Raw genomic sequence first — 16,514 nt, forward strand, 5'->3', positions numbered from 1 at the left:
TTTACCATAATTTTTTTTTGAAAGCTAAAATTCCACCGCCAGTTTGTCCATCTCGCCATACGCGCTGGACAACTCTCCACAGAATCCCCATATCAGCAGCAACGGACTTCGTTACTCCCTCCTTCATCATGCCTGAAGCTGATCTTTCTAAGCACATGGCATAGATGATCATTTTATGTCAGGAGGGTAGTGCCTCCTCCTCTTGATATTGTTAGGAGTACCTACACACAAAAAAAAACATGCTCGTGTTCAAACAGCCGTACGTGCATGGGACATGCAACAACAAAAATAAATGAGAAAAAATAATGATGCTTGCATCAGAACGAACATCGGGTACTAACCTGAATCGAATGCCACGAAATCAGCTTGATCAGCAACGATGTCATTTTGGTCCATGGCATGTGCACCATTGTCCGTTTCTTCAGTTTGGTCCATGGCGTGTACACCGTTGTCCGTTTCTCCAGCTTCAGGTTGAGCCACGGCATCTCCTTTAGCTCCAGCTTCATCCATACCATCAGCTGCATCGTTGTCGTTCTCGTCGTCATCGCCATCACCTGCCATGGATGCCGCTAAACTATTACACTTGGAAAGGCACACATGGGAACACAATCGAAATATAGAAACGGAAACCAGGAATGAGTACCTTCGTTGCCAGGGTCCCAGACGAAATCATAGTTCAAATCAAGTATGCCTCCTTCAAATTCCTCAATTTCATCCTAATCAATAGGCTGATTCAGATCTAGACTGGGCATTATGAGTAGAGGGAAGATTAGAGGAGTAAGATGTGGTGTCCACTGTGAATAAGCATTCCCTGTATTTATAGGAGGAACATATTGGAGGCATAGGCCGTGGCGCCACATGCAAATCAATTTCCATTAGCACCAATGAAAATTTTGTAGACGCCAAGGGACAAAATGGACACGCGCTAAGGAAGAAAATTTCGGTCATGCGAGAGAAATTAGCGCGTGCCGTGCATGCAATTCCTTTAGCATCCCAATGGAAAAAAATCCATCTGCATGCATGCAGGGCAGGGCAAGGGAATAGTCTGAGCCGTTGCTTTGGCGCGCGGAAGAGTGAATGGCTCGCGGTTAATGCATGCACGCATGCGCGCCAACTACTTAAATTAGACGTGGAGCCGAAGCACTCTTCTTGGAAGCCACAGCATTAAACTCGTTTATTGGTCTTTGTGAAAATAGAATCATGCCTTGTATTCACGGACGGAGGGAGTACACAGCATACTAAACTTACATATAAACTGTCTAAATAGAAGATTACAATAATAGAGCAGGGATCTATCCTCCGCATGGCCAAGAAAGTGCCAATTAGCTTGGAGCTCTGATTTGTGATTTCATTTTTCAAACTAAAAAATTACACATGCACAAGTTTCAAAACCTAAGCCCTCAATTTCGGAAACATTTCACAAATTGCTCACCTCAGCCTTCAGTAGTTAAATTGTTGCTCTCATAATCCAAATGAGAGAGGAGGTGAAGCTGGACTGTGAAGAAGAAGGGGGAACCGGAGCCTAGATGTCCGGGGAAGGGCAGCGCCGTAGCCGCAGGCCTCCAGGCTTCAGGACGCCCGTTGGCTCGTGCCAGGTGCCTAGGATGGAGCGTCAGCCGTTGGCACGCCGCACTGCATGCAGCCACGCACCTGCCACCCGTCGAATGGGTGCACGGCGCCTTGGCCGCCGCCGGCTGCAGGCCCCTCCGCCACCGCCCGTCGGTGTGGATCTAGGGTTTGGGTCTTTGGGAGAGGAACTGGAGTTGATTCCGAAGAGACGTAGGCAAAGTCGCAACTCGCAGGAGCACGAGCGAGAACGGGAGATGGCCCGAGTGGTTGCGGTCTGCGGCGGTGATTTCACAGCGTTGGGAGCCGACGAGGGAGGAGGCGGTGCAGGGAAGGAGGGAGGAAGGGCCTTGTGCGTAATTGGACCCTACGTGGACTTAGGCATTCTGTAATTGGACCTCTCTGGTTGGTCTAAGTAGTAGTCTGGGCCGCTCCTGTTAGTAATTAATTACTTACCCATTGAATAGCCCCCGTGCCCAAATTGTAGGTCGTTTTAACTTTTCTAATATACACCTAGATATAGTATCTAGTTGTATAATAATATCTATGAACCTAGAAAAACTAAAACGACTATAATTCAAAACGAAGGGAGTACGCAAGAATGACCTTCATGATATCGGTTGTTTTTCCTCTTTAGAATAAACCTATTCACAATAGGTGCAGCAGTCTGCTCAATTATTCCTTCTCCATCTTAACATTATCTTATTAATCTACCCTCTGTCCCAAAATACTATTCGTTTAGCTTTTCTACGTACATAATTTTTATTATGTATCTAGATGTATTATATATCTATATGTGCATATCAAAAGCTACATACTTTAGAAAAAATCAAAACAAATAGTAATTTGGGATGGAGGGAACATTTATTTTTATCCACTATTGTAGATGATATATAGAAGAACTCGAAAGACGATCTTCCATATGGAGTTTTTGTCATCAGTCCTAAAGGCAAAGGTGATGCTGGGAGAATTAATGTGATGTAAATTAGCATACTTGAGATTCAGATTTTTTGTGGACGTGCAAATGTCCAATTCTGCCAGTAGCTTATAGTATGCATCTACGTGTTCTAGAGTAACCGCTCTTAGAGATTTGGCAGAAGAGAACCTTTCCTAATAATTGAGATATTTTTGTTAAAGAAGACATTTAATTAACATGGGAGACTTCATAAGAGTTTGAATTCGAGTGCTAATGTGTCCCTTGTTCGGCTATTCACAATTCAACAGTTTTTAACAGTGTGCTGCCAATTTATCTGCTTTTTTAGCTTTCACATAAATCAAGTATCTCTTGGCAGGTTAAACAAGCTGCTCAAATGGCAAATACCTTCCAAAAGTATTCTGCAGTGAATTTTGATGAACGTAGTAGATTCGGCGAGGGATTTCGTGAGTCAACTTCTGGCGTTCAAAACTTCAATGAACACAGTGTATATACAAGGCTCCAGTGGTATCCTATTCTGTACAACAATCTGTTCCATACCGATGGCGCAAAGAACGTTAGTGAGCAAAACACGTAGAAAAAGGGAAAAATGGCTCAACATTTACTAGACACGAACACGATCAACAGAAGAACGAAGGCGAAAGCGACAACAATGTGTGTGTTCCGCAAACAAATGAGCTTTTCATAGTCACTGATGAGCGACCCATTTGGAGGTTAGATCAGATCCTCTTGGGAGGCTTCTGATGCCCATACGACCCTGCCATGGGAGCCTTGTCGAGCAGCAGCAGCAAACCCACATTGTTACCACACTGCCCCATGGGGTACCTGCCAACAACCATCGGTGAAGAAAACAACTAATGGTTAGAACAAAGAAAGAATGGTGCGTAATGAGATCAACTAGGTAACGGGAACGATGCACTCACTTGACACGGGATGATGACTTTCTCCACCACATGATTGATGTAACCCACTGGAAAGGAATTGAAAGCAAGATCATTAGATTCTGTTTTCAAGAACATATATAATTGGAGGGAGTAGCCTCAGAATACGAAACAGGCCGGGTCAAATTACAAGCAAGTCCCACAAATATGAGCATCAAGATTGTAGATTTCTGATGTTTATAATCAGCAGCAACCAAAACTATCATAGTCGATCATCAGGGAAAAAAAGATGTGTGATGATATGATTTCACTACCCGTCTAGTCAGTAAAACTTGAACAAGTATGCTTCTAAACAAATAGCTCGAGGTAAAACAGCGAGATTAGATTACCTTGACCACTGCAGCAAATAACGGCGTCTGTCTCTTGACCACCTTCCTCTGCATAAGCACCGGCGGATGCCGCGGCGGCCGCACGGTGACGGTCATGGCCGGCTGCGTGCTGCCCCCTTTGTAGAAGCTTTGCTGCGCCACGGTGGGCGCCGGCGGCGCGGCGTCCTTGCAGAGCTTCTGCGCGATCTCCTTGAGCAGCATGACCTGCGCCTTCTCGGCGCCCATGGAGATGATGGCCTGCCGCATGGACTCCCTGTCCGCCTCCAGCGCCTGCATCCGCGCGCTGAGCCTGCGCACCTCCTCGTCCTCCGCCCACGGCGCGCCGCCGCCGCAGCAGTCGCTCCCGACCGGCGTGGCGCCGCCGCCGTAGTAGCAGCGCTCGGCCACCGCCAGGGGCGGCGCGCCGTGGATGGCGTCGACGGTGTAGACCCGGTCGTTGGCGCCGCAGTCGCCGTCGTCGTCGTCCGGGAAGCACTCGCCGTCGTAGAAGTCGAGGGTGCCGTCGTCGGAGTAGGCGCGCGCGTGGCGCGGGAAGTCGGAGCCCGGCGCGACGCGGATGATGGGCGTGGTGGTGGAGGCCATGGGCGTGGCGCCGCGCTCGAGGAGGTGGACGCGGTGGGCGAGGCGGGTGAGCTGGTCGTGCGGGGTCTCGAGCGCATCCGCCTCCGACGCGGTGCGCGGGTGGTCGATGCAGCACCGCAGCGGCGGGTAGTATCCGCCGCCGACGGCGGCGGTGGACGACGCCGCGGGGGACGGCGACGACGGCGGGTGACGCGGCGTGGCGGCTCCAGGGCGGCGCGGGGTGGACGCCCCCGACGGCGGCATGGGGTGGCGCGGCGTCGGGCGCTCGACCTGGAGCGCGCGCACCGCGGCGTCGCGCTTGGCGAGCGCCTCCTCGAGGGCGGCGAGCTCCGCGGCGTCGTGGACCATCTTCTCCTCTGCGTAGCGGCGGAACTGGCGCGCCTCCATCATGGCCTCGGCCTTCTCGCGCTGCAGGCGGAGGATCATGGTCATGGCCTCGCTGGCTGCGCCGGCCGCGGCGCCGCGCTCGGCGTCGAGCTCCGCCTGCAGGTCCCCGAGCGCGGCCTGCTGCCGGGTCAGCGCCTCGCGCAGCGCCGCGGCCTCGTCGCCGATCTCCACGCGCACCACCGCAGGGGGCGCCTCGGGCGGCCCGGCGGTCCTCCGCATCAGCGGCGGCCTCGCGGGGGACGCGCTAGCCGACGCGGGCGCCGGCGGGGAGGCGGAGGAGGTCGGGTGCCCGCAGAGGGGGCAGAGCGGGGGAGGCGGTTCGCCGGCGGCGGCCATGGCGGTTGCGGGGGACGGCACGAGCGCATCAGCGGCGCTGGGAGGAGGAGGCGCGCACGTGCGGGACGGGTGGGGGAGGTATAGAAATGGGGGTGGTGGGCCCGGGGGAGGTGGAGGCGCGGGAGGAGTTAATTTTTGGGTTTCTTGCTCCTTCGGTTTTGGACGGTTGGCTGCTGTTTTTAGCCGGGATGGTTTTTGGTCTTGTACTGCTGGACGAAGAAGGAAGGACAGATGAAAGGGACCTGGAAAACCAGATTGAAAATGTGTTTTGAGCTTTCTTTTTGTGAGGGCGATTCTGGTTTTTTTTAAATCAGATGCGTACCTTAAATTTTATTATGGTCAAACTAAAAAATGTGTAAATCCTTATCCTTTACGAGACGAGAACTAAAGAATATATGGCCCGTGAAACCATACTCACTCCATCCTAGGACGAAGTAGATTTAGTTTAAAATTTTTTGCATGCTCGGTTCAAGTCATGTATATTTCATAATTCTCTTCTTATCGAGAGCCTAGGTAAATAACTAATGTGTTAGAAGTAGCCATCGGTGAACATTCCATGGCTGATTTCTACGCCTAACCAGTTACCCAGAGAAAATTAGATTGGACGGAAAAAAGGAATTGCCCCGGCCATTCTCATTTCTTTTGTCATCTAATTCGGAGACCAAGGATACAACGATGATAAATCAACTGACAATGGATCGCAGTAAAATGCACATTCCCATTAATAAAATCCTACTGACTGATAAATTCTTACCCAGTTTTCATAAACATGCGGCCATCCAAAAAGCTCTCAAGCTACAAAACGAATAGCTTTGCACTTGCAGGCTCATTCTTTTCAGTTTTTCACTATCCACAGTTCCACACTGATTCAGCACAAATAACACTGCACGGCAGTTGCACCGAACACAGGGTTTATGGTTAACAATATGACATGAACACAGGGTTTTTTTGGCTGATATATAATATAGAAACAAATCTCAATTTTCTTGGCATTGATATTTTGCAATTCCAGAAGCCATGTTATTGTTTACATGATGGCGCAAGGATCCTCATCACACTTGATGTCATCCATCTATTTGTTCTACCGGTTTCATACTTATACAAAGCATGCTACATAAACTCAGAACAATAATCAACATGAGAAATTTTCATAGATGATAGCAATTTGTTGGAAGAAAAAAAAGTTGGAGCAATCATCATATCACTGCAAAAGATAAAGGGTTTGCCAGGAGATTGGTGGATTATCCTGCATTACACAATTAAGTCCACCACCACCAGTGCTAGCGGTTGATAGGGGTATGCATCCGCTCAACGATCCTATTCACAGCATCTCGAGTCATTACTAGGGTATCATGCTGGAGGATGCTGTAAACATTGAGGCCCTGCATTAACATTTCTAGGTATCAGAGGTTGCTCTTGCACCAGCGACAATAACTGGAAATGAATGAAAGCATAGAAGTCGCTCAAGATTCAGAAAAAGCAGTGGTATCACTTACAATGGAAGGAAGCACATTCACATAATGGAGATTTTGAGTAGCCAGCTTTAACTTTTTATCGATATCACCTCCATCAACTAATAACACCTTCTTTGTGTTGTCCATCTGGCTTATATAGTTCACAATGTTCTTTGTCTTGTGGCTAGGAACTTCCAAGTCCTCAAATACAAACAGCTACAGAAGAAACCATACAACTTTTAATAGCCAAATCAGAAAACTCAAGAAACACAAATATTAAGCCGTAACGTGCAGATCAAAACGGGCACAAGTGAACTGTAATGTGCCAATATTAAACCTAAATGTTTAACATTATATTTATGTACAAGAAATGTTTAACATCACCCAAGATTACATATTGCAAAGGAATAAATTCAGTTAGTTGATGAATATTAAAAAAAACTCAACCAACCTAGAGGAGCTAGGTGGCTTTTTAATTAAGTCAAATTTGAGTTGGGAAGGATTCAAACCTAGGTGGTGGGAGTGTACACCGAAACCTCCAGTTCATGAACGTTAAAACACATTTAAACTCCAATAACAATGATCTGGAGCACAAAATCTGGCTTGCAGAACCGAAAAATATCACCCATTCTGGAGCACAAAATCTGGCTTGCAGAATATAGCGGAAAATGTCACCGCATTCTGTCCAAAAGCAGGATACATATTCTCCTCTGGATAATGTTGCTCCATAACATAACACTTTTGTGTATTTCAGTTTCCTATTGCCATGAAGGGAGCCGTAACTCCTGGAGGAAAGGAAGGCAAGAAAGAAGACGACTAGGTCCTCTTCTTGTGCCCTGGGCTGAAGCCCCTGGCGCCATACCACATCAATATCCTACATGCAACCTATGTATCATGTTCAATGTCAGCGCCATCAAGTTGAACCTTCAAGTGCACAAGCGCGAAAAGGTCACTGGAGCACTTGAGCAATGATGCTCTGTTTCTAAAATTTATAACTACCACCCAAGAGAGATAACTTTTGAAGTAATAGCATGCCCTCATTAACCTGGAAAGAGGAAGATGAAACACAGAAACTTGCCAAGGCCCATGCCACTAAAATCCTGTGAAATAACATAATACTTCTTGGTTTTAGCGATAGATGCATGAGGAGATAGTGAAACACCCTCCAGATAGAGATACAACAGGATTATCATCACCAAACCCTTATTATAATATAACAAAATGAAGTGGAGAACCAACTAGGAAAAGTGAAATGCAGGTGAGTACATTCCACTAGGTAAGGTAGAATATACCTTTCCTTCAGCAGTCCGAGCAGATAAGGTTATCTTCAGCCCCAGACGCCGAACCTTCTTTTGCAACTTGATTGCATGGCTTCGTGGTTTAGGCCCATGCATGGTTGCACCACCACGGAACTGTTTTGGTTTTGTTTAATTCATAACTCAACAAGATCATAAGGCTTGCAAAACTTAAGTCTGCAGGTACCCAGATGCACTATTTAGACATAATAAGAAGCATACTAACCTGAGGGCCACGCAGTGTTCCATGACGTGCTCTTCCAGTTCCCTTTTGCTTGTAAGGCTTTCTTCCTGTCCCACTTACTTCGCTGATAGTTTTTGTTGAATGTGTTCCCTATTCAGGACACCGAGAACAATATATCAAACATTAAATTTGAGAAACATAGCACATAAACAATATAGATTCCAGATAACTAAGCTGTGACCGCAGCTTCAACAAAAATTACTACCATTTATGTTCATATTTTGAGATTTTTTTTTATGCTGCGTATATTTGCATGACATCTAATGAACAATATTTGGATGTGCTGAACTAGTAGCTCAACATAACTAGCCACAATTTTTTTTTGTTATGAACTTCAAATAAGGTACGAAGTGTTTAAAGCTTCCACTGTTGCCTTCTTGTTCAATCATGTTGCCACTTGCCCCCTGAGCTACAACTGATTACAAAAATGCTAGAGTGGAAAAAGAACTATCAATGAGTCTAAATACATTTTATTCAACACATACTTTGAAGGATACACCAAGCATTTTGTTATATATAAGAAAGTCAATAAAAATGATATAAAACTGGAGAAGGATATCAAATGGAAACTTCAAAGAATATTTCTGGAGAGATTATATGTGCTTACCTGTTGTCGTTTAGCAAGTTGCCACCGTACAACTCTGTGAACAATATCCTTCCTAATTGGAACATCAAAAACATCACCATCCAAAACCATGTAGCCCTTATCCTCATTGTGGAAGTTTGTTACTCTAGCTACTAGATCTTCATATTGGCCTAAAAAATATAAAAACAAAATTCTACATCACTAGAGAAGCAAAGACAAAAGAGAAAACATCCAAGCATCCCAGTCAGATATCCTTATTTCTCAGGGCTGAATTTATGAGAAAGAAGGTTTCATAAATTTTAGTAAATCCACAGATAGCACATCAAAGGAAAGATACATACATGTACAAGTCTTATAAGACAGGACAAAAGTTACAAAGCACTGCTGATCACTGACAAAGAGCAGAAATATAAGAAAGATTCCAGTTAACAATTCAAATACCCAACTTCTTTTGGACAACTGCATACTACAATATGAGTTCAAAGCGACATGGGGTCTAAAGGTCTTCTTTAACTCAATGGTGAATTTTGCAATATTCATAGATTAAGGATTAAAATCAAATGAAAAGTAGTTGATGTAACAGTGTAAAATGGCCCTCTAAGTAGTCATTTTTTTTTTGCGATTTCATCATGGCAAATGTTGGCACAGCAATGAACAGAATTAAGAGAAGGAACAAGATAGTACCGATCGTTCTCTTAGGTGTCCCAACAGTTTGGCTAGACAACAACTCTGGAGGAATTAGAACTTCATTTGATGGAGCTACAAGGGTGGAATATCTGCTGGAACAGAACGTTGGAATATTCTGCAAATAAATACATATAAATAAGCTACTAGAAAAGTGTTTCAAAAGATCACTTGCTGTAATTCACCTAGCAAGTTCTTCAAGTCACACAAGAGCGGATCAGTAAGACTTCACATAAGAGGCCTCCAAATTCCAGTAATATCATTTTGCACAGTTAATGTCTTGGCTTGTGTAACGCGATTACATTATATCACTATATGCAGCTTCAACAAAATTAGTATGCGCTATACTGAAAAGGACAGTGTCGGGCACAAATAAATCATCATCAACAACAAAAATAGGATCCATAAGGTTAACACTGGAAAAGGGAGAGCAATGGTTCAGAGCCAGATCCAAGTTAGACAAAGCACAGACATCACAAAAGCAAACTCAACAGGTACTAACCAAACATTACCAGATCCAGACTATCAGCACCACAATAGGCACAACCAACAAAACAATAGCAGAGGTCGATTTCACATGTATCAGGTAGGTTGAGAAGCAAATTAAATAATGTAGGGAAATTGGTATCTGTTCACCAATCCACAATTGTCCATCCATGAGCACTTGCTAATTTGCAACATGCAGTACTACTGTCCTCGGTACTGCAGTACTGCTTTGGAACAAAATTTCCTCAAGACAAGCTTCCTTCAACACTCACCTAACCAGATTCGTGGTTCTGTTCTAGTTATTTGTTCAAGCTGGTAACAATCAAGATACACATTTCTACACTGTGTTACTTAAATGTGCCTCCAAATGATGAACTACAGAAGTTTCCTTCATCCTTCGCCATCTCTGTTTCCAAGATCATGAGTCGACTGATAAAAAGCGCAGCTTAACATCAATCCACAAAATAACATTGCTGAAAAAACAGAGGCTTACTGAGCAATGGAGTAAGCAAACATCCAACTAAATTCCAGCCATCCTCAAACAAGTCATGGTGCAACGGGATCCGGAAGAATCCACAAGGCTTTCCATCAATCCCTCGCCGCCACATACCTCGTCGAAACCCCAACCCAAAAAACAAAAAATGTTCGTGAAACGGCTGAAAGGCTTGGCTGAGTGGAAACACGGCCTTAAACCACCACTAACCCCTAGCAAAGGGCGACCTAGAGACTTGCGCCAGGCACTGCTACGACGAGTCGAGCTAATCGAAACCAAACAGAAAAGGAACATTCGAGGAGATACATAGGGCGGCATGAGAGGTGGCTAGGAGCCGGACCTTGCCACGGCAGACGGCGTCGGGGAGGCGGCGCTGCGTGGGGCAGGGAGGCCTCGGCACCGGCCCCGCGGCAGCGCGGAGGAGCGAGGCCGCGCGGCGCACGAGCGCGCGCATGGGAGGCGCGGGGGCGCGGGTAACGGCGGCGGCCGCGGCGGCGGCGAGCGAGCGAGATTCGGAATGGGTCGAGCTAGCGTTGCCGGTGGGCACCCATCACCCTTGCCCAAATCCACACCCGTTCTGTTTGGGTAGGGTACGGGTTACCCATCTGAACCTGGATACGGGGTAGGGTATTACGCGGGTATTATCAGTTGAAGAGTCTTCTCGTAACCTCGTCGGCAAACGGCACGTAGCTGCACACGTCGAGGCCGTGCGCTCGCGGCGAATGAGCACGGCATCGGCAAGAAGAGGACGCGCCTCCTTCCCCTGCTCGCATTGGGAACCTTCTCGGCGTTCCTGCCTTCTTGGTGGCCAGGATCGGCGGGCGAGGTCTCGAATCCGACGCAGCTGCGGGAGGAAGGTGCGGGCAGTGCTGCGCGGGAGTGGGATGCAGGAATGTGTTTCTTTTAATCACCTGCAGTAGTTCATTCATCAGAGAAAAATGACAAAACACTCGGCTATTTCTCTCTTAAAGCACGCATTTACAGCACCTGCAGTGTGACTGTCTGAGCGAATTAGCTTAACAGAGCAGTGATGTTCCTTGCAAAAGTCACCTCATCTGTTCAATTTTTTGTATCACAGGAAGTATAAAAAATTATGGTAAAAAGTAACATATTTCAAGCCTACCTGATTCATTTGCCCTTTATTTGTAGCGGTATTTTTGATTCAAGCATTTTCAAAAGGGCATCAAACTAATTAACCCTTTCAATATAGCCACGTGAGTGCTGAGCCAGTCAGGACAAGCTAATTCCTGTACGGTCGGGTTCATTGCTATACTCAGATTACATGGTTTCTCCCTCTACAGCAGCCTGTATAATTCGTGATGACGTACTTTCTTGTTTGTAACTTTCAGTCCCATTTTCCCAATTTCCTCCTTGGAGGCACATTTCCCATTTAGTTTTGCATACAGTTTCACTAGGAGTAGTCCTCAGATGATAGTATAAGCTTGAGAGGTATCAGGAAGGTACAATGTGGCACGTACATACCTTAAGCATCCAGTCTATACCATGAGTGTGTAGCGTTTGCACAGACAGTCTATCCTTGCGTAATCGGGGCAGAGCAGAACATTTTTGTGGAGCACAGAAGGTGGAAGCTCTGAAAGTAGAAGCTCGCAGAATCATCACACGACTCTTCAAACTGGCTTTCGTGATCAAGCTTTCGAGCCCTACCCTGTTCGATCTCTGATAGAACTGTAGCGAAAATTTGTGTGCTTTCTTATATATATGGTGTACAACAGGTCACGACTAGAGATCCAATCATGTAGAGGATGGTTAATGCTTTTAGTGAAAGGTTCAGGGAAAAGTATCCCACGGTTATTCGTGTGGTACAGCAGTTCTAGCGCACCGGTGTTGCGAAGAGTAGTCGCACCATATGGATGTCGTACTAACTGTTCACATTTGTTTGACCGACACCCCCAATGCCCAATATGAACGAATGCAATTTTTTATAAGATTGGCAAAAACTGAAAGAAAAAAATGAAGCACATCAAGACTATAACAATTTTGTTGTCCCTCAGAAGAAGAAAAGAAAAGCTATTCTTATTTTTCTAGAATACGCAGGAGAGCTGCGCATTATTCAATTAAGAGGAAGTTAATACAAAGTTTGTACAACGCGGGCTGTTAACCGGGCACTCGCACACGGTATTGGAAATAGACAGGGATTACATATGCTAAAGGGGGGCGTCTAGGAGCCGAATTTAAGACATAAGAGTCGTAACGCTAGCTAGAGGTCAGGGGGCTGCCAACCAAAGCTATTCTTATTGGAAACGAAATAAACTGAACTAACTGGTTGATCAGATTAAAAATATATTATTTACTCCGATTGGTGCTACCGATTGGTCGGTGTTGAGAACCGATAATGAAAGTCACTTTCATGACCAGCTTTCGAATGTCACAGTAGCACTAGAACAGTTTCTACATAGTTATGTTTTACCTTGCTGGCCAGTGGAATACCGACGTTTTCTGTTACAAGCTGGTGTTAGTAATTCAGTACTTCTTTAAACAAAAAACTACCAAGAACACAAGCATGACAACAGTTAACAAATCTCCTATGAATTAATCAGAGCCCAAGTTTCCTCCTCATTTACAACACGTATGCACAGCACCATTTCAGTTGCACAAGTATACATAAATGCAAAACTACAACAATGTCAGCTATGTGCCTTATTCAAGGCATCCCTAAAACCAATGCTAAGGTTGTACTGATGGCCTTTCTTGCCAAAACCAGCAGGCGATTTCTGCATCATTGCGACAAACTCATTGTAATCAATGCGCCCGTCCTGCAGAAAGATGCATGGAAGCAAAATTGTCAGATTCAAGTTGATGAATAATGCTACATGCTTATTGCAGATCTCAGGATCAAATAATCTTACATTGTCTTGATCCACTTCGCCAATCATGTCTTCAAGTCGGACATCTTCTATGCCAAACTCGTCACAAGCTTGCTGCAGCTCATCAGCTGTGATGTATCCGCTGCCATCCTTGTCGAAGTATTGGAAGGCGGCAAAAAGATGGTCTTCCCTTTCAACTTTGTTGAGGTGCAGCGTTGCCGCTATGAACTCTCCATAATCTATGGTCCCACTGTTGTCGATGTCAGCCTGCGAGAATACAAACATTGCATAGGAAAGGATTTATTTTCCGCAGTAGTACATAAGCATTTTTCTGAAATTTTCCATTTTGGAAACGAAAAGAACCAATACTAGCTATCTTTAAAATACAAATCAAACATTACTATTACTGAAAAATAATTATTTGTAACATTGAATAGAAGTTAAACCAAGTTTTCATTTTTGATAAAAAAAGGGAATAATGTGAGCTTCTATAGATCCAATAACTTCATGGAGATTCGTGTGAAGTATTCAAATTTGGGCAGAAATATGTGCCCTAAAGATTGCAGAAAAACTTACAGCCTGCATGAGCTGGTATATCTCCGATTCCTTCATGTTGGCGCCGACCCTTTGAAGGCCAGCCTTGAGCTCCTCGAAGTTGATCTGCCCGCTGTTGTCAGTGTCCATCATCTTGAACATCTCCTTGAGCCCCGCGATCTCCTCCTCCGACAGGTTCTCCGCGATCACCTGCAGCAAAAGAGACCGCATTCACTGTCAACAAAGATCTTTTCCACAATAACAACAACAGGAAAGAACAGCAAGCTGAGAGGCCTGTAGCTCTGACCCTCAGCGCCATCTTCTTGAGCTTGTTCATCGCCGAGAACTGCTTCAGCCGTGACAGCACCGCTGAGTCCAGCGGCTTGTCCGGCGCGGAGCCGATCGCCTCAAGCCACGGGTGGCCTGCACGATCCAAGAAATCAGTTGCTGGGGGTGTAATCTTGCAAAGAAACAAGTACCAAAATGCTATACTACTCACAGAGGACTTGGTGCGCGGTGAGGCGCCTCTTGGGGTCCCTGACGAGCACCTTCCGGAGCAGGTCCTTTGCGTTCTCCGACACGCTCGGCCACGGGTCCGACTCGAAGTCGAGCGAGCCGTGCAGCACCTGCTCGAAGATCCCCTGCTCCGTCTCCGCCCAGAACGGCGGTACGCCGCAGAGCAGGATGTAGATGATGACGCCGGCGCTCCACACGTCCGCCTCCTGCCCGTACCGCTTCTTCAGCACCTCCGGCGCCACGTAGTACGGGCTCCCCACCACGTCCGTGAACTCCTCTCCTGCAACCATGGATTGCCATGACAATTGAGATGCAGCAATGGAATCAACATGTTTTCTATCGGTCATGGCATGGATCAGGTCAGGACGTTAGGTACCTGGCCGGAAGAACATGGAGAGGCCGAAGTCGATGGTCTTGAGCGGCGAGTCCTCGTCGTTGCCAACGAAGAGGAAGTTCTCGGGCTTGAGGTCGCGGTGCATGACGCCGAGCGAGTGGCACGACTCCACGACGGCGACGATGACGCGGGCGAGCGTCGCCGCCTGCCGCTCCGTGTAGTGGCCCCGCCGCACGATGCGGTCGAAGAGCTCGCCGCCGGCGCAGAGCTCCATCACCACGTGTACCGCCACGGCGTCCTCGTACGCGCCCCGGATGCCGATGATGCTCGGGTGGCCGGCCAGGTGGTGCATGATCTGGATCTCGCGCCGGACGTCCTCCACGTCCTCGTCGGTCACCAGCTTACGCTTCGCGATGGACTTGCACGCGTACTCGCCGCCGGTGGCCTTGTCGACGCACAGGTACGTCGTGCCGAACTGGCCCTGCCCGAGCTTCCGCCCCAGGCTGTACTTGTCCTTGAGGTTCTCGGTCTTGCGCCGGAGCACCGACTCCACCTGAAGGCCGGCGCTGGAGATGCGCTTGATGTGCGCCGCCTTCTTCTTCGACTGCGGCTGCGATTGCGGTTGCGGTTGCGATGCCGCAGGCTGTTGCGGTGGCGATGGGTCGGCTTCTGATGACGCCGGCGGTGGCGGCGGCGTTATTGGCTGTGGTGGCTGGGGAAGAGGAGACGGCGCCGGAGCTGGTTCGGAGATGACGATGGGGGCCGGGGCGGCGGTTTGCGTCGGCGGCGGCGGGGTCGGCTTGGCGTCGGACTCGCTGGGCTGGACCTGGACGACGGGGACGGAGCGGGAGGTGGTGGTGGGGTTGGAGGGGGTGCTGCTGGAGCGGGAGCGGTTGCGCCAGAGGGAGAAGTTGCCGAAGAAGCGGTTCTTGGAGAAGCGGGAGCCGACGCAGACGTTGCCCATCGGGCCGCCGGGCCGCGGCGGCGATGGCGGTCAGAGCCTCTTGTGGGCGGTGTCGCAGGCCCTCCTCCTCTCGTGCTTCTGCTTCTTCTTCCTCCTCCACGGTGGCAGGCGCATGGCACTGCGGCGGCGGAACGGGGCGCGTTCCGCCGGGAGGCGATCGGAGGTGGGAGGATGGGTTGGTGGTGGTCGTGGCTTGGCGGAAGAGAGGCCGGAGGCGATTGTGAGGAGCGAAATGAGGAGCTAAAAATGGCAAGCGGAGAGAAGAGCTGAGGGCAGGAAGAAACAGAAGAAACAGAGTGGCAGCTGAAGAGCCGCTAATTTTGGAGGAATGGAGGGAAAACAAGGGGATGGAGTTCAACTTCTACAACTTACAAGTTTACAACAACACGCTTGATTAGGAATGTGTTGAACTAATAAACCGTAAGAATTCCAATGGAAATCAGTCTCGCTGACATACACATTGGAATGGAAAGGTTACTTATTATACGCTCGAGCTCTACTCATCACTGCATGAATAAAGGAACTCAAAATCCCCCTCCCCCGAAAGCAATACACACTCTTAATCAATGGAATTGATTATTTTAATAGGCTAGGACATCAAACAAAAAAAATAAGTAGTGGATGACTCCCTCAAAGAGCTCTAATAATTATTTTGATGATGTGGAAGGAAATATTATAATAAATTAATCCATGGTGTAGAAATTGTATGAACAATTCAGAAAATATGTTTTAACATGACTTATGATGCCGGCTATCACTTTAGAGAATATAAAATTAATTGGTATATGAAACAACGAAAAAGACACACTTTATTAAAAAGGTAAATTGGATTAACTGACATAGCGGTGAGATAGTTAAACAGAGTAATTTAGATTTTCACTATATTTTTTTCCACTATGGGCCTTGCCAGAATTTCATTACCATGCAGCAGCGAAATTACAGTGTTTGAAACCTTACATCGAGTTTTTTAGTACCGCTAATGACTTAAACAAAAGCCTCCAGAAGAAGAGAACCAAGGTCCCTC

At 47.2% G+C, this 16,514-nt stretch overlaps 3 protein-coding genes across 3 annotated transcripts; all 3 read right to left on the minus strand.

Moving 5' to 3' along the window:
- Positions 1-3,219: 3,219 nt before the first annotated feature.
- Positions 3,220-5,075, minus strand: LOC101785629 (myosin-binding protein 7-like). The gene is made up of 3 exons (XM_004962914.1): positions 3,771-5,075; positions 3,424-3,470; positions 3,220-3,325 (listed from the first exon to the last, which is right to left on the minus strand). Exons 1-3 carry the CDS (start codon positions 5,073-5,075, stop codon positions 3,220-3,222), a joined length of 1,458 nt encoding a protein of 485 aa, XP_004962971.1.
- Positions 5,076-6,033: 958 nt separating this feature from the next.
- Positions 6,034-10,918, minus strand: LOC101786030 (50S ribosomal protein L4). Its single transcript, XM_004962915.3, has 7 exons — positions 10,658-10,918; positions 9,339-9,456; positions 8,676-8,824; positions 8,051-8,158; positions 7,822-7,941; positions 6,572-6,745; positions 6,034-6,457 (listed from the first exon to the last, which is right to left on the minus strand). Exons 1-7 carry the CDS (start codon positions 10,769-10,771, stop codon positions 6,356-6,358), a joined length of 885 nt encoding a protein of 294 aa, XP_004962972.1. The 5' UTR covers positions 10,772-10,918; the 3' UTR covers positions 6,034-6,355.
- Positions 10,919-12,848: 1,930 nt separating this feature from the next.
- Positions 12,849-15,768, minus strand: LOC101786432 (calcium-dependent protein kinase 27-like). The gene is made up of 6 exons (XM_022825013.1): positions 14,569-15,768; positions 14,176-14,472; positions 13,984-14,099; positions 13,719-13,886; positions 13,185-13,409; positions 12,849-13,091 (listed from the first exon to the last, which is right to left on the minus strand). The coding sequence occupies exons 1-6, from the start codon at positions 15,488-15,490 to the stop codon at positions 12,963-12,965; spliced, it is 1,857 nt and encodes a 618-aa protein (XP_022680748.1). The 5' UTR covers positions 15,491-15,768; the 3' UTR covers positions 12,849-12,962.
- Between the last annotated feature and the right edge of the window lie 746 nt (positions 15,769-16,514).

This window comes from Setaria italica, chromosome III, assembly GCF_000263155.2.
Source record: "Setaria italica strain Yugu1 chromosome III, Setaria_italica_v2.0, whole genome shotgun sequence".
In the NCBI taxonomy this organism is placed as follows: Eukaryota; Viridiplantae; Streptophyta; class Magnoliopsida; order Poales; family Poaceae; genus Setaria; species Setaria italica.